Source organism: Symphalangus syndactylus, chromosome 3 (genome assembly GCF_028878055.3).
Source record: "Symphalangus syndactylus isolate Jambi chromosome 3, NHGRI_mSymSyn1-v2.1_pri, whole genome shotgun sequence".
NCBI lineage: Eukaryota > Metazoa > Chordata > Mammalia > Primates > Hylobatidae > Symphalangus > Symphalangus syndactylus.
Window position 1 is genome coordinate 66,944,147 of NC_072425.2, and position 23,460 is coordinate 66,967,606.

Sequence of the window (23,460 nt, forward strand, 5' to 3'; positions counted from 1 at the left end):
TACAGTCATGCATCACTTAACAAAGGGATACCCTCTGAGAAATGTAAAGTTAGGTGATTTCATCATTGTGTGAACATCGTGGAGTGCACTTACACAAACCTATATGGTCTAGCCTACTACACACCTGGGCTACCATGTCTAGGTACCTGGGTTACCTATTGCTCCTAAGGTACAAACCTGTGCCACGTGTTGCTGTACTGAACACTGTAGGCAGTTGTAACACAATGGTATTTTTGTATCTAACTGTATCTTAACATAGAAAAGATGCAGTAAAAATGCTGCATTATAATCTTACATCCTATCATACCATTATCGTATATGCAGCCTGCTGTTGGCTGAAATGTCATTATGCGGTGGATGGCTATACATGCTTCCAGTTGGGGCAGGTCCACAATCTAAATTATTTCTGGGAATTGCCGTTTAAGACTTCTGAAGAGTGGGGAAATTTGCTTAGGTGGGATTCTCTTGCTTTTTACACTAATTAAATACATTTTTAAAAAGTTCCTTTTCCACACTCTGCACACTTCTTACCATCATTCTTATAAAGACTAGAAGTTTGAGCATAAAGACAATATTTTTTCATAGTTGCATATGTCTACCTCGAATAATGCCTGGCAAAGAGTTTATGGGTTCTGCATACACGCATGCCTGATGAATGAATGAATTAGGAATTACGGCTACAGCAGTGTGCTACTTGGATGCATTTAATTCGAATTAAATTCGAATTCAGAACACATTGGCCTACAGTTGGGCAAAATCATCTAACACAAAACCTGTTTTATAATAAAGAATGGAATATCTCATGTAATTTATCGAACACTGACCTGAAAATGAAAACCAGAATGGTTGGATACTCAGAGTATCCTACTGAATGGTTACTGCTTTCACACCACCGTAAGTCAGAAATTTGTTCAGTCAAACCATCTTGAGTTGGGGACTGTTTGTAGCAGGGGTCAGCAAACATTTTCTGTAAATGGCTAGATAGTAAGTGATTTAGCCTTGGTGGACCATACTGGTTTTGTCTCAACAGCTTGATGCTGCTGTTGCAGGTTTGAAAGCAGGCAGATAATATCACAAGGCATAGCTGTCTTCCCATAGAACTTTATTAGCAAAAAACAGGCAGTCTGCTGGATGTGGCCCATCAGCTGCAGTTTACCCTGATCTACATGAAAGCATACACTGGCATCATACAAATGTTAGAAACCGATGTAGTAAAAGAGAAAGAGATTTCAAGACTCTCTGAATAGTAGAGAGTATGCTCTCCGTTCACCAAATCCCATTCCACCTTCCACCTGAACACATGGGAAGACCACATTTGCCAGCCTCCCTTGCACTTAGTGGGAGCCTTGTGACTAATTCTGGCCAATGAGCTGTGTCCAGAGGCAAAGTCCACCATGTCCAGACCTGGCCCATAAGACTTCCTGAACACTGCTCCATGCTCTCTTCCCTCCCCTGCAGACTGGGTACAAATAATCTAGTGAAGGACTCCAGGGCCCTTCAAGTTGGTGTACTCACTTGCTGGAGTGAGCCTGGATCCCTGAATAACTCTGGGGAGGAGAGTCCTCCCCACCCCTACTATGACCTCGTAATGGACTGTAAAGGGTTGTAAAATACACCTGTGCTGTTAAGGCACTGAAATTCAGGGATCATTAGCCTGTCCTCTCTAATAATACCATGTCTGGGCTCAGATCTGGATAAAGGAAAGAAACTGAAAAATAAATGCAGTTCTCTCCAGGGCTAACAGCCTCCTGTCTGGCATGCCTGCACTTTTTGAGTGGGGAAGAGAGGAACGAGGAGGTTTTGGTACTCGCAGTCTTAGAAAGTTTATGCATAAGAAGTAGTACTGTAGTTTGGGTCTGACAAACGGGACCTTGAAGAGAGAGTCACTGTGAGGTAGGGTGGCAGAAAGGAGCAGATAACAGATAAGTAGCTTTTACAGAAATTATACATTGAGGCTGGGCATGGTGGCTCACGCCTGTAATCCCAGCACTTTGAGAGGACGAGGTCAGCAGATCCCTTGAGGTTAGGAGTTGGAGACCAGCCTGGCCAACATGGTGAAACCCCATCTCTACTAGGCGTGTGTGCCTGTAATCCCAGCTACTCGGGAGGCTGAGGCAGGAGAATTGCTTGAACCCGGGAGGCAGAGGTTGCAGTGAGCTGAGATTGTGCCATTGCACTCCAGCCTGGGCAACAGAGTGAGACTCCCTCTCAAAAAAAAAAAAAAAAATTATACATGAACTGCACCAAAACTTGTAGCCAGGATTTATACTCGGTGTGATAGTTCATCTCTGCACTGGTTAAAATGGATTTCTTTAAGCTAGCCTAGAACCTCCCATGCTAACCTCATTTCTCTCTCTCTCTTTGGCTGTATAAAGTAAAATTTACTAAAGTTAAAATAATCAACCAGTACCACAACCTCAGTGGCTTAGCAAAATGAAGTTGATTTTGTAGTCACATCCGTGTCAATTCAGTATAAGTTGGTGGGGGTGTGGCACTTGGGCTCTGCTCCCCAGTCATTCAAAATCCAGATCCCTATCACCTTGAGCATCTCCCCCCACCCCTTCTCCTTCACTCTCCCTCACCTGAGAAATGGGAAAAGAAAGATGGAGGGGGATTGCATGGGAGGTTTTGGAGTCAGGCCCGGTCATGGCATGCATTGCTTCAGCCTGAATTCCCTCACTCAGAACTCAGTTACACGGGTCCACCTGACTGCCAGGAAGGCTGAGAGACACAGCACGACCTGCGAGCCCACGAAGAAAGCAAAATAGGATATGCTGGACCCGCGGCCATCCTGGCTTTGTGGGAAAATACTTTGAGCTCCCAATAACCAACTGTACAAGTAAGTTTCTGAAACCAACCTGTTCTTAAATTGAAGCCTTGCTGGTATTTTGTTGAATTACTGCAAGCCTTTGGTAATGCTTCCTTGTCTGGAAGGGCCGTGAAAATAATCCAACACCAGAAAGAGAATGAGATTTCTCACAGCTGATTGTGCCGCTGCAGGAAGCCGACAGGTGGGGCAAAGCATTTATTACTTTCTCTGTGGCGGGATCTTTTGGTCTGAGAGCTCCCGTGAGCCCTGCCGCTCTGGTCGCTCACCTTTTCTGCCCTCTGCCCTTCCCTGCAGAGCCCCAGTCTTTTCCCCAGCAGGTCCCTGGTCACTGGAAAATTGGGAGTAAACCCTGCCGTCCTTGCAGCAGCAGGCTCCGCAGATTCTGAAGATAGTCACAGACAAAAGAGATATTCCTCTTGCTAAGTTGGACTGTCAGTGATAAAACAATTTTTCTGTGCTAAAGAACTGAAAGAACTCTCTCAACTAGAGGAGGAAGGGAAGGAAGAAGACAGTGAACAAGATGGTGACAGGGGCAGAAAACTCTATCTTCCCATATAACACGACCACGTTTAATGGCCCCTGGGCACATACAATTAACTGGCCCAAACAAATATATATTTTTTAAAGATGGGGTCTCGCTGTTGCCCAGGCTGGAGTGCGGTGGTGTGATCATAGCTCACTCCAGCCTCCAACTCCTAGGCTCCAGTGATCCTTCTGCCTCAGCCGCCGAGTAGCTGGGACTACAGGCGCGTACCACTATGCCTGGCAAAATTTTTTTTCTTTTTCTTTTTTTTTTTCTTCTTAGAGACAGGTCTTACTTTGCTGCCCCAGGGTGGTCTTCGACTTCTGGCTTCAAGTGATCCTTCCCCCTTGACCTCCTAACATGTTGGGATTACAGGCATGAGCCACCTTGCTGGGCCCCAAAACTCTTTTCTGAGAAGCAGCTCCACTGGCCAAATACACGCATTCCTTGTTTGGAGAGTGTTGAGGGAATTGGGCTACCAGATGCTGTTTGGAAAATTTCACTTGACTGTGTTCTACTGAGGATTTAGGCGCTTTCCAGAGCATCTTAGGGAAAGACATGTGAAATGTGATGTAGTAAAGGCTGGTTTGGTCCCTTTCTTGTACCCCTGCTCCATACACAGAGCAATCTTTGGCAAGCATAGGCAGGAAGCCATGTTCGTGGCAGCAAGAAGGGAAGATGTAGCCCCTTCTCCTTCCCCCCCATCAGGCCACCTTTAGTGGGAAGTACTAGTTGGCTTATCCCTTCACTCCTCCCTGATTGAAATGTCTCCTTTCCTTTGAGCTCAGCATTCGCGTGGGGCCCTGTTGTCATTCCTACTCAAAAGGATAGCTGTAATTCTGAAATCCTCAAGGTTAGGGCCTATTTCTATTCCCAGCAGCCAGCCCTGGATCTGGCATGGAGCAGGGGCGGAACGCTGTGCACTGAGTGGTGAATGAGTCTGCCTGCTGGTGCCCAGCTGAGTGTGGGACATTTAGGGCACCCCAACTGAACCCTAAGCTACCTCCCCCTGGACCTAAGGTGATCAGGGATTTTGTCTGTACATAGAATTGAGTGGACCGTAATGGAAGCTCTTGTGTGTCAGGGAGTCAGAGGTGCACAGAGTGCTGGGGAACGATGGGCTCATCATGGGGACTGAACCGTGTTGGCTGCTGGAGCTGTGAAGAAGACACTGGAAGGCTATTGCTGCTGCATGTTTCGGGGGGCCTGAGGCCGCTACAGGTCAGCAGGGCTGGCAGTCAAGGAGAAAACAGGGATGCAAAGCAGGGAAGAGCAAGGGCAGGCTGGAACCTGCAAGGACAAAGCAGAACCCACGAAAACCAAGTGGATTCTGGGGGGATGAACTAGAACCTGCACAGGTGTCACCATCCTGACGGTGCAGGTAACTTGTGGAAGAAGCTAGCACCCTTGGCCACAGATCTGTACATGTGCCTGCCCCAGGATGTGGAGAAGCTGAAGGAGAAGATCCAGGCAGGAGTTAAATGTGCTGAGGGCACCTGTGAGGTTGACCAGAAGATCAGCTGGGCTGATTTTAAGCAGAAGCAGGCCTCTGACCTTCAGACCTGGAAAGTGGCTGCATCCTTCTGCCTTGCAAGTCTCTTTCCATTTCTTCTGTGGCCAGCCCTAACCCAGAACCAAACGTGGTGGGGCATTGTGGGAAACATCAGTAGGTTCAGCTAAGCCGGCAAGGTGCAAGGCCACACATACCATCTCTCAACTGCATTATTCACACTCATGCAGCTACAGGTGTTTAAGTATTTTATCACAGGAGCCTTTGGAAAGAGACTTTTTAGTGAAACACACTGAAGTTTGTTTTTTTTCAGAGACAAGGTCTTGCTCTGTTGCTCAGGCTGGAGGGCAGTAGCACAATCATAGCTTACTCTAGCCTCTAACACCTGCGTTCAAATGATCCTCCCGCCACAGCCTCCAGAGCAGCTGGGACTACAGGCATGCATCACAATGCCCAGCTAATTTATTTTTATTATTTTATTTTTAGAGATGTGGGTCTTGTTTTTTTGCCTACGCTGGTCTCGAACTTCTGGCTTTAAGTGATCCTCTCACTTTGGCTTCCCAAATTGCTGGGATTAATTACAGTGCCCAGCCCCGACTGAAGTTTTGACTGATAAGAAAAGATAAAGTAACTAACTTGGCCCCTCATGCCAACACTTTGTGGCCAGTAAATTCTGTTATTTATTTTTGTTGTTGGAGAAAAGAGGAAGGGAAAGAGAAGGACAAAGATTGTAGTAGAAATAAAGATTTCTGTTGAATCTTGAATTGGGTTTAAAAAGCTTCCTTCCATTCTGAGTGCGTGGGAGATTGAAGTCTAGGTGGCTTTAGCCCAGTGTTTAATATTGAAATGTCTGCAGAGTGGGTGCGGTGAGCTTGCAGTGCAGGAGGTGGGGAGGTGAGTCCCTGCTGAGCTTAGAGTTTCTAGAGAAGATGAAAATTGATCAAAAGAAGCTGGAAATCCATTTTTTTTTACATGAAGTCTTAGTAATTAAATATTCTAGATATGCTTTTAAAAGTATTTTTATAAATATTCTAGGTGTGCTTTTAAAGTATATATTCTACAGTTATTTTGAATGCATCAAAAGGTATCTGTAAATTCAAATTTGCTGATCATAATGTTTGAGTTGTCTATATTTTTCCTGAGTTTTTTGTTTATACTCTCAGTGAGAGAGGTACGTTCAAATCCCTATATGATGAAGATTTGTCCATTTCTCCACTTCCATCTGTGAAATTTTTCTCCATAGATTTTGATCCTATGTTAATAGCTACATAAAACTTTAGAGCTGTTATATTTTTCCAAATCTTTATGTCATTCGAAATATCCCTCTCTTCTAGCTCTAGCTATGCTTTTCACCTTGAAGTCTGCTTTTATCTTAGTAGAGAGACTCCAGTTTCGTCTGGGTTAGTATTTGCATGGTAGATCTTTTCCATCTTTTTTTTTGTCATCTGTCTTTGCAGTTGTCCCATCTCCTTATGCTTGATTATTTGGGTTGGTGCCCTGGACACGTATTTGAAAACATAATTTGAGGATGAGGAAGATGTTATCTCCCAAACTCCAAAAGGGAGTTTCCTTTTCTTCTGCCAGATGTCTGGAGGTACTAGATATCTGAGATTGTCATTATTCCAGGCTGAGTTGCAAACCCCTCAGGGCTGCCCTGTGGAATCCTAATGCAGAGCCAAAGGGTGTATGAGGGCCTTTTGCTCTTGCAGAGCCTTAGACCGCAATCTTTGTCACTCTACCCTGTGATGTTGGAAAAAGAACTGCTTAACCATCAACTGTCCCTTCCAGCGTTGACAGAAGCCCCAGGAGTAAAACATCCCCATTGTAGGGCTCATCTGCTTGGGCACTGTCTTCCCCCGTATGGTGGCTTAGCAGTTATTAACTATTGCATCTTTGCATTAGCTTTCTTTCTTTTTTTGAGACATAGTCTCACTCTGTTGCCCAGGCTGGAGTGCAATTGTGTGATCTCAGCTCACTGCGACCTGCACCTCCCAGGTTCAAGCGATTCTCCTGCCTCAGCCTCCCGAGTAGCTGGATTATAGGCATGCATCATATGCCCAGCTAATTTTTTGAATTTTTAGTAGAGACGGGGTTTTGCAATGTTGGCCAGTCTGGTCTCGAACTCCTGGCCTCAAGTGATCCCTCTGCCTCAGCTTCTCAGACTTCTGGGATTATAGGCATGAGCCACTGCACTAGGCCTGCGTTAGCTTTCTACTACTTTCAAGCATATTTGCAAAATATTTTGTCTGCCATTTCTGGCTGCCCTTAGTGGGAGAGTTGATTCAAATTTCCTAGTCATCCTCCTTTACCAGAAGCAGAAGTTCCTTGTTTATTTTCTATAGGAAAAACTCCTTTCTCTGGCATAGTTAACTAGCATTTTCTTTATGATGTAATGTTTTGCTTCAAAAGCTAATGGTTATGGAATATTGAAATTTTACTTCATAATTTTTAATAGAACACATAGTGTAATTCTGGACATGTAAAACACAGTATAATTCTGTAGTCGTTAAAGAGGGGTGATTTTACAAAAGTTGGAAATACTATGCTACAAAGAGTTCTTATATTTAATAATATATGTTATCTTAATCTCACTTATTTTTACAAAGCTGATATTGCACATCACAGTAGACACTTGAAATAGTAAGTTTTTATTATCTATAATACATGTATTAGTCCGTTCTCACATTGCTATAAAGACATACTGGAGACTGGGTAATTTATAAAGGACAGAGGTTTAATTGACTCACAGGTCCACATGGCTGAGGAGGCCTCAGGAAACTTACAACCATGGCAGAAGGGGAAGCAAGCACCTTCTTCACAGGCAGCAGGAGAGAGTGTGAGCGTGTGAAGAGGGAACTGTCAAGCACTTAGGAAACCATCACATCTCATGAGAACTCACTCACTATCACGAGAACAGCATGGGAGAAACTGCTCCCATCATCCAATCACCTCCCACCAGGTCCCTCCCTCGACACGTGGGGATTATGGGAATTAGAATTCAGGATGACATTTGCGTGGGGACACAGAGCCAAACCATTATCAATATGTTAGCAAATATTAATATTAACAAAATATTAAGACAGGAGCAATTTGCTCAAGAGATCTATTGTATATCATGATGACTAAGTTAATAATAATATATAGTATATTTGAAAATTGCAGGCTGGGTGCGGTGGCTCACGCCTGTAGTCCCAGCGTTTGGGAAGCCAAGGTGGGCGGATCACTTGAGGTCAGGAGTTCAGGACCAGCCTGGCCAACATAGTGAAACCCCATCTCTACTAAAAATACAAAAATTAGCTGAGTATGGTGGCGGGTACCTGTAATCCCAGCTACTCCGGAGGACGAGGCAGGAGAATTGCTTGAACCCAGGAAGTGGAGGTTGCAGTGAACCGAGATTGTGCCACTGCACTCCAGCCTGGGGACAGAGCAAGACTGCATCTCAAAAAAAGAAAAAAGAAACAAATTGCTAAGGGAGTAGATTTTAAGTGTTCTCACCACAAAACAATAAGCATATGAGGTAATACAAATGTTAAACAGCTTGATTTAGCCACTCTACAATGTATACATATATCAAAACACCAAATTGTAAGCCATAAATATATACAATTTTGTCAATTAAAATATAAGTAAATAGAAATTAAAAATATAAAATTTAACCAAAATGCTTAATGATCTGACAAAGGAACAAGGACTCTAGCTTGATTGGGAAAGTCAGTCTTGAACAGAGAGCTCGGAGCCCTGCTGTCCTGGGGCATTCATAGGGCAGGAAGCACCCCCGTGGGGAGGATCTGGTGGAGACGGGGCTGCCTGCTGGGCTCTGGGTCCCAGCCAGAGGGCCTCACCACGCTCGACAGGGACTGTCACCAGCAGCCGCGGATCCCTGCATGAAACTGGCAGGGCGCCACTTCATCAGCAGCTCCTTTTACTGTTAGCCTGGGAATTTCCGAATGAAACACACACAGAGGACATCTGTTTTCCAGGTTTCCCTGTCAGAGCAGTGAATATGGTGATTTTGTTTGAGAAAGGAAAAAGAGAAAGCCAGATATGAGCTCAATTTTGAGAGCCTGGTCATGTTTCTGTATCACTGAGTTTGCTCCTATAATATTTACTCCTTTGAGAGTGATTTTTTTTTCAATTAAATGAATGTGTTAGGTAATTTCAACTCATGATGTTTCTCTAGCCTAGGACTCTCTGTGAACCACAGACAGACCCATTTTATCCATCTGCCTTTCAGACATCTCCACTTAGATGCTGGCCACCTCAGACTCAGCATGCGCCCCACCCAAGTCACATCTCCCCTAACCCTTGTCCTCTTCCGACTCTTTGTCTTCTCTTTCCCTGAGATGAAGCAAGCCTTAAATGCTTTCTCCACAGTGCATGAGGGTCCCTTGTGCTTAGAGGTCGTTTGAACAGGTCCATCAAAGTACCCAGACACCTGTGGATGAGCTGCTTGCCAAACCAGAGGGAACTATGCGCAAAACTCCACTCTTTTGGGTGATTATCATTATTATTTTTTTTGAAACAGTATCTCACTCTTTCACTCAGGCTGAAGTGCGGTGGCACGATCTTGGCTCGCTGCAGCCTTGACCTCCCAGGCTTAAGCAATCCTCCCACCTCAGCCTCCTGAGCAGCTGGAACTACAGGCACAACTACCATGCCCAGATAATTTTTATATTTTTTGTAGAGATGGGGTCTCACCATGTTGCCCAGCTGGACTTGAATTCCTAGGCTCAAGCGATCCTCCCACCTTGGCCTCCCAAAGTGGTGGGATTACAGGCGTGAGCCACCGCACCCAGCCAACTCCACTCTTGTAATACACAGACATTGTTAAGGGTCTACAGAAAGTCATTCATTTCATATTCCATACTCCAATTAAAAATTGTATTTAAATAAAGGTAACAGGGTACTCCCTCCTTCCTCTCTGCCCTTCCTAATACTTGTCCCTGGAACATTCTCTGGGGCCTCAGCTGCCACTCTCTCCACCAGCCATCCTCATAATGACTTGTGACTAAAGAACAGACCCTTGCTGGGCCATTCTCATTCAGAGGGACAAAAATGACTTCTCTGACCAAGAACTTTTCCAAACAAATGGAGACTAAAGGAACATAGCCACTAAATGCAACACATGATCCTACATTGTGCTCCAGACCAGATAAAGGACATTCCTGGAACAACTGGCAAACTTTGGATGAGGCCTGAAGATGAGTACTTTTTAATAATGAATAATAATGTTGTGTCCATGCCTATTTCCTGATGCTGGTCATTATACTGTGATTATGCAAGATGATGTCCTTGTTTTTAGGAAATCACACTAAGTCTCTAGAGATAAGGTGGCATTGTGCCTGCAACTTACTCTCAAACATTTCAAGAAAAAAGTAAATGTGTGTGTTGGCCCACATGGGTTTGAAGTGTGTGTGTGTTTGCACACACATGGAGGGAGAAAGGACGAATGATAAATCAAAGTGTTAATTGTTCACATTTGACCAGTTTTGAAAGGCATAGAAGAAGTCTTTGTACCATTTTCCCCACATCTTTGCAAGTCTTATATTATTTCACAATAAAAGTTTAAAAAAAAAATAAAAATCGGCTAGGCGTGGTGGCTTATGCCTGTAATCCCAGCACTTTGGAAGGCTGAGGTGGGTGGATCACTTGAAGTCAGGAGTTCAAGATCAGCCTGTCCAACATGTTGAAACCTTGTCTGTACTAAAAACACAAAAATTAGCCAGGGGTGGTGGTGGGTGCCTGTAATCCCAGCTACTCGGGAGGCTGAGGCAGGAGAATTGCTTGAACCCGGTGGGGCGGAGGTTGCATTGAGCTGAGACCGCGCCATTGTGCTCCAGCCTGGAAGACAGAGTGAGACTCTGTCTTTAAAAAAAAAAAAAAAAAAAAAGTCTTAACAGGTAGGAAAACTAACCAGGTAGTGACCTCCGAACTTGAAGTACTTCTGGGCCTCTCGGGTGCAGTCTGCTCCGAATTCAAGTTCTACTGTTGGGTTTCCAAAGAGGCTGAGCTCTCTGCTTCTTTCAAGCCAGATTCTCCAAATTCCCCTCACCTGGCTAAACAGACAATATGTCTTCCTCTCCTGGTGAGGTCTCCCGGCGACCTGGGAGGTCATATCTATATCTACTCCCCATTTTTCATGTAGAAGCTTGCTTTCCTCTTTGATATCTCAGTAGGTTCCACTTTTTCTCTCTACTAAAAGAGCCAAAGGCGGGGTTTATCCATTGCAATGTGTATCAGTCAGGATCTGTGCAGTAGGTCATGCCGCACTAACAAACTGCCCCTGAAGTTCAGCTTACTTAACTTTGTTGAAGATAACTTTTGAGTTGATTTCTCACTCATGCCACATATCCAGCATGGCAAGTGAGGGCATATCTATGTTCACTGTAGTTACTTAGGAGCTCTGGGTGATGGAGGCACCATCTTGTCTCATGCTTCCAAAATCACCACAGCAGATGAAAATGAGTGTGGTGCATTACTCACTGACTCTTTAAAGTTTCTTTCTTCCTTTCCTTCCTTCCTTCCTTTCTTTTTTTCTTTCTTTCCTTTTCCCTTCCTTTCCTTTGCTTTGCTTCCCTTCCCTTCCCTTCCTCTATCTCTCTCTCTCTTTCTCTTTCTTTCTCTTTCTTATACAGGGTCTCATTGTGTTGCCCATGCTGGTGTGCAGTAGCTCCGTCTCACTGCTACCTCTGCCTCCTGGGTTCAAGCAATACTCCTGCCTCAGCCTCCCGAGTAGCTGGGATGACAGGCATGTACCACCAAACCCAGCTAATTTTTATATTTTTAGTAGAGACAGGGTTTCACCATGTTGGACATGCTGGTCTTGAACTCCTGGCCTCAGGTGATCTGCCTCCCTCGGCCTCCCAAAGTGCTGGGATTACAGGCGTGAGCCACAGCACTTGGCCGTAATGTTTATTTTCAAAAGAGACAAGTGATTTCCGCTCACATTTCATTCACCCTAAAGTTCAATCCTACATTGTGTTTGTGAGGAGAGAGAGAAATGCATCTGTCACAGCCCTGATGATCGTTGCAGCACTAAAGCTCAGCAGTTAACCTGATTTTGATAGTGAAACTTAGCAGAGCAGCAAAAGAGGCATGCCCACAAGAAGCAATGATGCTGAGGGCCACTAGGGCCCAAGTTAGAATTACAGAGTGGCCAAATGTCACCTGAGCATCATCTCCTCCTCTGAGAGGCGGCCCTGACCTGCTCTGTGTGTGCTCCCACTGTGACCTGCACAGGCTTCCGTCTTCCCACCCTAGCATGCTTTCACTCTTAGTTTCTCATAATTTTCTGTCTTGTTAGGTAGATGGATTTTACATGCACCACAGATGTTTACTGAATGCACATATCAGTAGAAGACACCTATTATTTGCAATAGAAGGCACTGCACTAGGTTCTGGGATATAAGAACAAATAAGACATTGGTTCTGCCCTCATGACATTTCCTGGCCTGCCATGAAGACAGAGAGGAAAACAGGCATTTTACATTGAGAGAGTAGAGCTCAGCACAGCTGACCTATTTGGGAAGCAAGAGGGTGGCAAGAGGAGGGGAGGACGTGGGAGAGAGCTGTTCTGCACCACACTGGACAAACACTGTCCAGGTTCTCCATCCGTCATTCTCGCCAGCCAAGAATAGGGCCCGTGATGTGCAGCATGCCAGTGGTGGGATTAGAAGTCAGGGTTTAGAGGCTACTGATATGTCCTGTTTTTGCAAACAAGAAATACTTATTAGACATCTGCTACAATAGTAAAGGCTAATTCTACTTACATTTAAGTAGCACTTTATAATTCAGGTACCCCTGGAAATCATGGCTCGTTTTACAAATGAGGACACTGAGGCAGGTAACTTGTTGGGGTCCTTAAAAGTCCCAACTACACTGTTTAGAACTCTGGTCCTGATTCCCAGTCCAGCGCATTTTCCAGTAATCCATCCTGCCTGGACCTTGTTTGAGACCCTAACCTGCCTGCAGGTCCTACAGTCTCCAGGAAGAGTTTACATTCACTTTCCTGATAGATGTGGGGAAAAGTCACATCAATTCAATCACAGTCCTTAGTTAGGATGAGCCAAGTGGATGTGTAAGATCCTCCTTTTCTCTGGCTTGCTGTTGGTTAATTATAAGGATCAACAACGCACGATAAAAGTGACTTTTCAGGAGGTACCATCTACACTTGAGATCCCAGCTACCAAGCAGATGCTTTGCTGACTCACAGCTGCCGGTGTAGCCAGCCGTGCATGGTGATGTAACTGCCGTGGGATGCAGAAAGATGGGAGGGGGAAGAAGAGCCTGGGGTCCTGCTTCTCTTGCCAGGATTCACTTGTCTGCTACAACTTGCAGCCAAGGAAAGGATGCTGAGTCTCTGGGGCCAACGCGTGGAAATGTTGTGGCTGCAGGCCAACCTTATCTTTTCCATTTTCTGAGGTTTGGAAAGATTTCTGGCTCATGCTAGCCTCCCATTGATTAAATGAGATAATGTATGTAGAGGCCTTGGCACATAGTACATAGCCAATAAATGGTAACTGCTGTAATAGTAATAATTACAGTAATAATGGCCTTAATTACTATAGTAATAGAGCGATAATTATTTAATAATCAGTAATAATAAATATGATAATATAATAATCAGTGGTGTGGGGAGAGTAGTGCATTGGGAGGGAGGCTCCCAGTGGGAAAGAGTTCATCAGTGATGCAAGAAAATAAAAAGCAGACTGTGTGGGAATGTGCTGTACTTTCCCTACAATTTTGCTGGCAAGTAAAACTGCTCTAAAAAGTAAAGTCAATTATTATTAATATATATATATTTTTTTGAGACAGAGTCTCACTATGTCGCCAGGCTGGAGTGCCTTGGCAGCATCTCGGCTCACTGCAACCTCCGCCTCCTGGGTTCAAGCAATTCTCCTGCCTCAGCCTCCCGAGTAGCTGGGATTACAGGCACGTGCCACCACGCCCAGCTAATTTTTGTGTTTTTAGTAGAGATGGGGTTTCACCATGTTGGCCAGGCTGGTCTTGAACTTTTGACCTTGTGATCTGCCCGCCTCTGCCTCCCAAAGTGCTGGGATTACAGGCATGAGCCACCACACCTGGCCAGTTTTTTTTTTTTTTTTTTTTTAAATGAAAGAACAAAATCCCAGACTGATGATTAGTTGTTATTGTGTTTCAGTTCTCTAAAGACAGTGCGCCTCCTTATTGCCTGTACCAGGTGGACCGGCTTCCACCACCCAAACCTTGGTGTGCCATTTTTAAATGGCCTCATTGGCTATGCAGATACTCAAATGAGTCGTATGTTAATGAAGAAGTAAAGTTTGCTGGTAGGATGAAAGCTCCAGTGACTCTTTATTCACGACTGGGTGTTGTTGAATGCTGGTGAAACTGGCCCAGGACGTGGCTGGGCACAGAAGCTGCAGGTCTTGGGCTGTTGGTGGCTCTCTCCACGGAGCTAAGCAGCCACCTCATCTCCACTCAGCATGGCTGCAGTGGGTGTCTTGGCTGTGAACGGCCCCTGGGAGGGTGCCTACCACGCCCCATAACTAGCGAGAGCTCTCCGAATCCACAGATCAGGGCAAGACTTGTACCGACATTGCCAATGGGTTGGCTTCCTTTCCTTTGCCTGATGCAAGGTTCTCTTTCCTTTGAGTAGGAAAATGCCCAGATAATCAGAGAAGTGGAAGTGGACAAGGTCTCCATGCTCTCCAGGGAGCAGGTGGAGGCCATCAAGCAGCTCTGGCAAGACCCAGGCATCCAGGAGTGTTACGACAGGAGGAGGGAGTACCAGCTGTCGGACTCTGCCAAATAGTGAGTACAGAGCCCAGCCTGACTGCCCGCGGTGCTTTCAGGCAAGCTCGGCCACACTTCGAAGAAGGTTCTCGCTGAACGCTGCTGAAATGCGGTGCACAGCGGCAGTGCTACCTCCCTCCTGAACTCTTGGTGCCATCTCTCACCACCTTCTAAAGCCCTCGGTCACTCCGTGGATCGCAGACCTCTCTTCCTGCAGACACCCACCTGCTCTCGCTGTGTTCTAAGCCTGTCGTTTTCAATGAGAGACTCAATCAAATCTGAGGTCCCTTAAGTGGGACTGATCTCCTTTGGAGTGCTGAAATTATCTGATTTAAACAAGAAATACCCTTGCTTTTGGCTTCTACTTTCCTCCTCTCTGTATTCCTCTGCCTTTCTCGTTTTCCCATCAGAAGACAGCAGGTCCAATTGCCCTAAAATCTAAAGTCAAGTTTAGAGCAGTGAGGCCGTGGACCCATCAGCTGCTGATCTGGTGCTGCCCTCTAGTGGCGCAGGTAGGAGGCTGCGCTCGCAGCACAGGAAGCTCAATCCTTTGTTTATTGGCTGCCTGCGAAGGCCTACACACTGTATTTTGGATCCATACAGCTCAACTTTTAATTCATTAACCCTTGAAGGTAAAAAGACTTCTATTTAGATGTCCCAGCATGCAAACTGTCCCATAGAGATGACAGATTTTCACTTTCTTAGGCATTTACTGTTCACATCTGTAATCCCAGGGACTTCGGAGGCAGAGGTGGAAGGATCGCTCGAAACCAGGAATTCCAGACTAGCCTGGGCAGCAGAGCGAGACCTTATCTCTGCAAAAATTACAAAAATTAGCTGGGCAGCTACTCGGGAGGCTGAGACGGGAGGATGTCTTGAGCCTAGGAGGTTGAGATTGCAGTGAGCCATGATTGCACCACTGCAGTATAGCCTGACTGAGTGAGACTCTGTCTCAAAAAAAAAAAAAAAAAAAAGAAAAAAGAAAATTTAAATAAATAAATAATAATATCCCAGGGCAATGCCTCCTCAGTCTGGTCACTGGGCAAATAGTTTGATATGGGTCCTTCTTAAAGTGGCAATAACTCCTGCTTCTGCAGCTCAGCTCTTTCTCACCTGTCACATATCATCTTCCATCCTCTTAGGGCTCAGAAATCCCTTCCCCAGACCTATGGTGCCACTGTCACCCCCTGAGCAGGCATTGAGCTGGACAAGGCATTGGGAAGGAAAGGAAGCCAGAAGTGTCACCTCCTGTGGTTTCAATGGCCTTCCTTTGGTGTTTATCCTGGGCTGAGAGTTTAACATCATTAATCCAGGTTGGCACAACCAATCTAAGTACAGGAATGTTTAGATGCAAAAAAGCATCAAGGCAGGAAAATAAAGAAACCCCACTGAGGTGTTAGATCAGCATAGAGAGATGGAAGAAAGAAAGAGTGCCACGGAGGAGGGCTTGCCTTTGACAGCTCAAGGAGCCAGGAACAGGCACGACGTTCCTGAGCCATACCTGAGGTGGCCTGAGATACCTGCCTCTGTGAAGGCCTGGGGACTGGCTAGGGCTCTTGATGTAGATGCATTTCGAAAAGACCCACCAGACCTGCTACAGAATTCAGTGTAACCCTGAAAACCACGGGGGCAAGGCCACTGACATGGACGAGGGGCGTGGCTAGGGTGGTAGTCAGAGCTGTCACAGAGAAAACAGCCTCTCCTAAACCCAGTCACCCAACCTTCCAAACCAGCAGGACTCAAGGCACTTGCACATTTTCTCCATCTGGGCCAGCAGTTTTCAACCCCTCAGCTAGAGATGTCTGCTGATTGGACAATGTAATGAGTGCTTGTGATGCGCCAGGCACTGTGGTAAGGGCTGCAGGTATTATATACAACCAGTGCTCTCTGCTCTCAGGGAATGTACAGTCTGGTGGAGCAAGTCAGGTATAAATCAAATAATTACATATCAAAGTACAGCAAAAACAGTGATAAGCCCTGGGACTGTATCTGGGCAGGGAGGTGGGTTGTGGAAGGCTGCCCCAGAGCTTTGCTTCTGGAGCTGAAGGCATATGTTGAACAGGGTTTGCCTATGACCTCTTGGTTAGCCTGCATGCGGACCTGCTCTGCCCCTGACGCGGTGCTGGGACAGGGCAGGGCTGACCTCAGCATGCAGGGGGCTCTGCATTTCCAACTCTTTTGTTAGCGAGGGCCTGAGTTACAGTTATTTCACCTAAAAATGTCTTTTAGAAAGGCCTTAAAGTTTTTTTTTAAAGGATTCTTTTACTACAGAAAAAAAAATATGTTTTAAGCTCAGGGCTTCAATATATGGCCAAAAATAAGTTAAGGCAAGCTTTGGGTTATTTTAGGAGATGTATAGTTTCCCAGTGTCTTCAACAGGAAAACTTTTTCTTGTTGCTATTGTTTTGAATTTCTCCTCGGCCTGTTTTACGCCTGTATATTTTCTTAGAAACTATTTAATTCATTGAGCAAAGCTTTAGAGAACAGTATCTCCATTATATAATGTTCTTGTACAAGGGTGAGTGGGAGGGAGAAGGGCCTCTGGAGGGAGGATGACAGATGGGGCGTTGGAGAGAGCCATTTCCAACATCCTGGTCCTTCCAGCCCCACTGTCTCCCTCACCGGTCAAATAGAAGTGATAGAGCTTAGAACCCAGGAGGAAGAGACGGAGTGCTCTGCAGATGTCCCAGAAGGCGCATGAAAGTCCTTCTGACCCATATTGTCTTCAGAACAGTCGTAGGAAGGATGGAGAAGCCTGGCCTGGCGCTGGCTCTCAGGAAAGTTATTGATGGAATTTGTGTGTCTGCGTGGGGCTCACTGTGAGTGGGGGGTGACTTCCTTTGAGTAGGATGGACATTTCTCCCTGCTCTGAAAAGAGAGTCAGTTCCTCGTTCTCTAATATACAGTTACCTGACTGACATCGACCGCATCGCCACACCATCATTCGTGCCTACCCAACAAGATGTGCTTCGTGTCCGAGTGCCCACCACCGGCATCATTGAGTATCCATTTGACTTGGAAAACATAATCTTTCGGTAAGTCTGTCCCCCTGATGTACCATGAAGAATCTGCCCAGGCTTGGAAGTCCCCAGGTGGATTCTTAAACGTGTTATTCCTAAGCAGGGATTATATCTCTTAGGACAGAGTGACCCACTCTGCCAAGGGTATTTAGAATTGTGGTAGGTAGGTCTCAACCCTGGAATGGAAAGAAGTCACCTTCCTATTACCCTTGGAAAAGAAGGGTTTCCTTACTGGAAACTGGAATGATTATTATGTGTAACACACACTCATACACACACACACACACACACACACACACAGAAATGTATACTTCTGTATCCCACAAATTGAATATAGTGATTATCGATGTCTTTTCCTTAAAGAGGAATAGTATTTCCTTTCTCCTCTATTTCCTTCTCCAAGATTTATCTTTAGAAAATTAAGGATACAAAAATGTGTATGAAAACTATGAAGAATAATATATACAAACTAACAGCTGTATAAAAATGTATGCATTTCCACTTACAACTATAGGAAATACTTTTAGGATGACATCAGTGAATCTTCACTGCATTTAATTATGGTAAAAAATGAATAATTATGGAGGGCATATATGTAGCACTGCACATTTCAAAGCACTTTTATATCCACTATTTCTCTTGTTCCTCCTAACAATTATCATACACGATTTTCTAGTTGAGACAACACACCAGTCCTCCCACATCTGGGTCCTGTCTGATCCCCACTTATAGCTCAGTGCTTCTCTATCCAGAATTGCTGTGTTTGTGAAGCCCTCAGGTCCAGCCCCTCAAAGATGGCCCCCATCTATATTAGCATATCCCTGATTTTAATAGTAGCCCCCTGTGCCTGTGTGCCCATGAATTTCTCTAAACCTTTTCACAATTAACTGCTTTTTGCAATGTCCAAAACCTCTCAGACTCCCAAGGATTTTGTTTTGTTTTAAAAAATACTTTTATTTCTTCTAAGTTTATCCTTCTTGGACTGCGATGAATGGGTTTTGCATTACTTTCTAGAGTCTGGTGAATGGGTTTAACATCATCCACCAGTGAAATCTATTACTTTACAACTCATAGCACCTTTCCCAGTGGGATATTTCTGGCTGAAAAATTCTGATCTTTGAAATTGAGGCCTTTATAGAGTGGCTTCTTCAAGCTCAACCTTTTGACAATTGCAATATCCTGTTTCCAGATCGGTTCCCTGCTGTGATAGCCAGTCACGAACACGTCATTGTGGGAGTGGCTGCACCTCCAGGATATGGTTAAGGACAGGATTGAATTTTCATTCTCCTTCCTGCACTTTTCTGGACAACAGTTCTGGGTGGTTGGCCTGTGGGCTACCTAACCACATCGACCCAGTGTCTTCAGGGACTGGTGTGTGTGTGTGGTGGGGTGGTGAGGAAGGGGTGGGTGGGGGTGACTTGGCAGCTGTATCTGGTCCATTATGTATTTTCTTTGGCTCACTGGTGCTACTAAAAAACGTCTGAGCTAGCACATTGGATACCTTGTTTCTCCTGAAAAGGCAGAGGCTGTGGTCACGGTGAGCCTGCGTTTTGTTCTGCAGAGCTTGGCTGCAGGTACGCGGCAGGCTTCCCTGTAGACAGGGCCCCTGGCTGTTATGCCGTGTATGTTTTTGTACTTTGGGGAGCCCATTTGGCTCATTCCCATAAACTGCCTGATTCCTGGAGCATTTGAGCTTGTGATCTCTGGGCTAGGAGTTGCTGGAATTTTTCCCAAAGACACAGATAGAGGCTTTGGATTTCCGTAGTGGACAGACGACACTTCTAGGTTTTCATAGGGAACAAGAGGTGGCATCCAGGGAATGCAGAAAGGATTTATAGGTAAATTAGAGGAGCCATAAAAACAGAATAGGCTTGGGTCCTGAAGCCAGCCTGGGGGACCCGGAAGACAGCTGGCCGCTCCGTCCCTCTTGTGTCTGGTATCCAGGGACTGTACAGTGGTTGTCACAGAACCCAAGTGAATGTTTGCGTTTTCTGCCTGGACACTGATTAGCTTCTTAACCGGCAGGCTCCCTGAGTCACCTCTGCATGTCTTCAGAAATGTCACTTACATTCTCTCCCTTCTTTGCTAGGAAACATCCAGTGGTCCCTCATTGCTTAGAGCAGCAGCATCAAACATGTTAAAACTTAGGACCTCTTTTCTGTCTTAGAAATTATTGAGGACTCCAAGAGCACTGGTTTTCATGTCCTTTTTCCCCGAAATGTCATGTATTCCAACCTTTGAATGATCTGTGTTTCTACACAACAGGATGGTGGATGTTGGTGGTCAACGATCCGAAAGACGGAAATGGATTCACTGCTTTGAGAGTGTCACCTCCATTATTTTCTTGGTTGCTCTGAGTGAATATGACCAGGTCCTGGCTGAGTGTGACAACGAGGTACGCTGGGCAGGAAGTTTGGGTAGCTGTGGAAGCCAGAGCCTGTTCTGTGGTTTCTAAGAAGGCAACCAGGTCAGGAAATAGACCCTCGTCATTAGGTCAAACAGCGTTGCTACTCAAAGTGCGACTGAGTGTGGCTGAGAATCACGGGCCTGGAACCCGGGTTCTAAACTTGAATGCACACTAGAGTTTGCTGAGGGACTTAATGAAAACCTGGTGCCTGAGTCCAACCCCAGAGATTCTGAATGAATTGGTGGTGAATGGGGCCTGAGTGGGGGGATTTTTAAAAAGCACCCCAGGTGAATCCACTGTGCTGCTAAGGTTGGAACCTTTTCAAAAGCCTAGGTTCTCATCCTTGGTGGCACAGTGGGATCTCTTGGTGAGCTTTTTAAAAATGCCATCTCTTGGCCGGGCACGGTGGCTGATGCCTGTAATCCCACCACTTTGGGAGGCCGAGGCAGGCGGATCACGAGGTCAGGAGATTGAGACCATCCTGGCTAACACGGTGAAACCCCGTCTCTACTAAAAAATACAAAAAATCAGCCGGGCGTGGTGGTGGGCGCCTATAGTCCCAGCTACCCGGGAGGCGGAGCTTGCAGTGAGCCGAGATCGCGCCACTGCACTCCAGCCTGGACGACAGAGCGAGACTCTGTCTCAAAAAAAAAAAAAAAAAAAAAAAAAAAAAAGAAGACAAAACGCCATCTCTTGGACCGAACACTAAAAATTCATATTTACTGGGTTTAGGTTGAGGCTCCTTTTGAGAGCCCACCAGGGATTCTACTGCACAACCAACGCCGAGCAGCACTATCTCTAAAACACTTTACCTGAGCACAGGCTTCCTAACCTCCATAGGCCCGTGGTGCTCCCAAATTGGATTCCTAGTGGAACTGGGGTGGGCAGTGGTGCTAGATGTTTGGAGCTGTTCTGGGGCTGTCTGGGATTGCATCTGCCTTCACGTCTCTTGGGAGGGACTCCCTCAGGGCAGCTGGGATGGATCCAGCCTGGTCAGGCATGCATTGTCCCCTCAGAGTGGTCATAGCACTGGCTGCTTCCAATTCCATCAGTGGGAGCTGCCCTGAGAGTGAAGAGGACCCTCACAGCCACTTCTCTGTCAGGTTGGGGACAGTATCGGTGGAACACTCATGTCCTCCTCGTCATCTTTTCGCCTGAACTTGCGTTCAGACCTCTTGACCTTTTAAAAAATGTCTTTTGTTTCCAAGGCGTGAAAGTAAATCAATAAAGGACTCAGTCCAGGATTAGACAATAACTGAACAAATTGTATCTTGTATTTCTTGAGAGCAGACTTTTCTCTGAGGAGCATAGTGTATACTACCTAATTAGTGGAGGATTAACCCATTTAATTGTGTCATTGTGCAAAGAATGGAAATCTTGGCTGTCGCCCAGCTATCTCAGTTGGAGATTTTTTTTTTTTTTAAGACAAGACATTCAGTTATCAATATAAAAAAAATAGCTCCAAATTTGTTTCAGGAATTATTTGTGACGTTCCTCAGGAAACTCAAAAGATTAGTAAGGTGCACAAGGGACCAGTATCTCAGCCCAAAGTGCTTAGAAATTAAACATTTTCTCTTCTCCTAAAAATCACAAAATATTTGGAGAAAAATTAAGTGGTTGCCACTCCAGACTTTCCCCTCCTGGTTGTAGATATGTATTATATCCACTCTGTATACTGTCGGAAATTTTCATATATTTTATTTCCTTGGAGATCATTATCATTAAGATCCTAATAATTTTAAAGCTTTAATACATTCCAGACTGTAATTCCCCCAATGTGTACTGAGTGGCAGAACAAGCCTGGGTGTCTGGAAGTTGTGGGGAAAGAGTGATTTATGGCATGTCCCTCTTGAGTGTGTGTGCCGAGCTTGGATGTTTTTCACTCTGATCCCTTCCCCCCCTACAGGGAAGTTCTTGTTTCTTTCCTCTTAGAAATACTTGAGAAAGAACAGAATGCTATCTAGAACAATTATTGTCACAGATAAGATTTGTTTGTGCCCTGTCTGTTCTCAGTAAATTAGGAGCATTTAATATCTTCTTGCCAATGTCCAACATTTAGAAATTATCACTGTCTTTCTACATAACCTTCCCCAGGACCCACTATTACACGGGCTTGGGAAAGTTATTTAAATGTTCTAAACAAGGCCAGGCGCGGTGGCTCATGCCTGTAATCCCAGCACTTTGGGAGGCCGAGGCGGGTGGATCACGAGGTCAGGAGATTGAGACCATCCTGGCTACCGCGGAGAAACCCCGTCTCTATTAAAAATACAAAAAATTAGCCAGGTGTGGTGGTATGCACCTGTGGTCCCAGCCACTCGGGAGGCTGAGGCAGGAGAATCACTTGAAGGAGCTCGAGGGTGTAGTGAGCCGAGATCACGCCACTGTACTCCAGCCTGGGCGACAGAGCGAGACTCCATCTCAGAAAAAAAAAAAAAAAACAAAAAACGTTCTGAACAACAGTATGCTCACCCATCAAACGGGCCACTGCCCTGCTTGTAAAGTGTGGCACAGGGTGGGTTCCCAGTAGCACTGCCTCCCGTCTCTGCCAATGTCTAGCATTCCTAGGGGCAGTGGCCTTGCTGGAAGAGCCTTGTCACTTGACTGCTGAGGCCCAGTCTGGAAGCTCATAACCAACTGAGGTGGCCGTAGCAGGTCTGAAGCTGGCACTTCCCTACTTGGTAATCTCAACGATCACATGACACAGGAAGCTTCTGTCAAACGTGGGTGGGAACCTTCCTTTTCCAAGTTGCACCAAAGCCTTTCTTATTTCCTTCCATGTGAGTTTTGGGCTGGAGAAGAGCTGGGATGCTACAGGAGAGGGGACCCAGAAGGGGATGGTTAATAAGAGCCTTGGGGAGGGGCAAACAGAAGCAGGAGGCCTGTAGCCTGGGGCCCCACATGCTCATCAGCTTCAGCAGACAGTGGCCCAGAGACTGTGGCGGGGCAAGGGAAGAGATGGATGGACTGGCAATGCGCCATGTTGTTTCCAAAATATTTCCTTTCTACTTCATCCCAAGTCCCTTGCTTTTCACTTAGAACCGCATGGAAGAGAGCAAAGCCTTATTTAAAACCATCATCACCTACCCCTGGTTTCTGAATTCATCTGTGATTTTATTCTTGAACAAGAAGGATCTTTTGGAAGAGAAAATCATGTACTCTCATCTAATTAGCTATTTCCCAGAATACACAGGTAAGTGTCTATCTTGTGGACCGTGTTTTCTGTGCTGATCTTGTCCACCTCCCAGGCATCAGTCCAGAGTTATCACGGCTCAAAGGGGCCTCCCTGGTATGCCTGGAACAGCCTCTCCCCCCATTCCCACCTTCAAACAGAAGCTCTAGTTGCACCATTCTGTGTTTTCACCACAGCACCTCCACACGTGCTTCCCTCAGTGCTTG

General features: G+C 45.6%; 1 protein-coding gene and 1 long non-coding RNA gene across 2 annotated transcripts in view; one reads left to right on the forward strand and one right to left on the reverse strand.

The window, feature by feature from the left end:
* LOC129479297 (uncharacterized) overlaps positions 1-1,548 on the reverse strand; it is a 76,419-nt gene extending 74,871 nt beyond the window's left edge. Inside the window, exon 1 of the long non-coding RNA XR_008656637.1 lies at positions 1,516-1,548. This is a non-coding gene — a long non-coding RNA (uncharacterized lncRNA). The remainder of the gene's footprint in view (positions 1-1,515) is intronic.
* GNA14 (G protein subunit alpha 14) overlaps positions 1-23,460 on the forward strand; it is a 232,813-nt gene that overhangs the window by 207,080 nt on the left and 2,273 nt on the right. The window contains exons 3-6 of the mRNA XM_055272200.2: positions 14,501-14,655; positions 17,544-17,672; positions 19,923-20,052; positions 23,101-23,254. Coding sequence (XP_055128175.1) covers positions 14,501-14,655; positions 17,544-17,672; positions 19,923-20,052; positions 23,101-23,254 — 568 coding nt within the window. The remainder of the gene's footprint in view (positions 1-14,500; positions 14,656-17,543; positions 17,673-19,922; positions 20,053-23,100; positions 23,255-23,460) is intronic.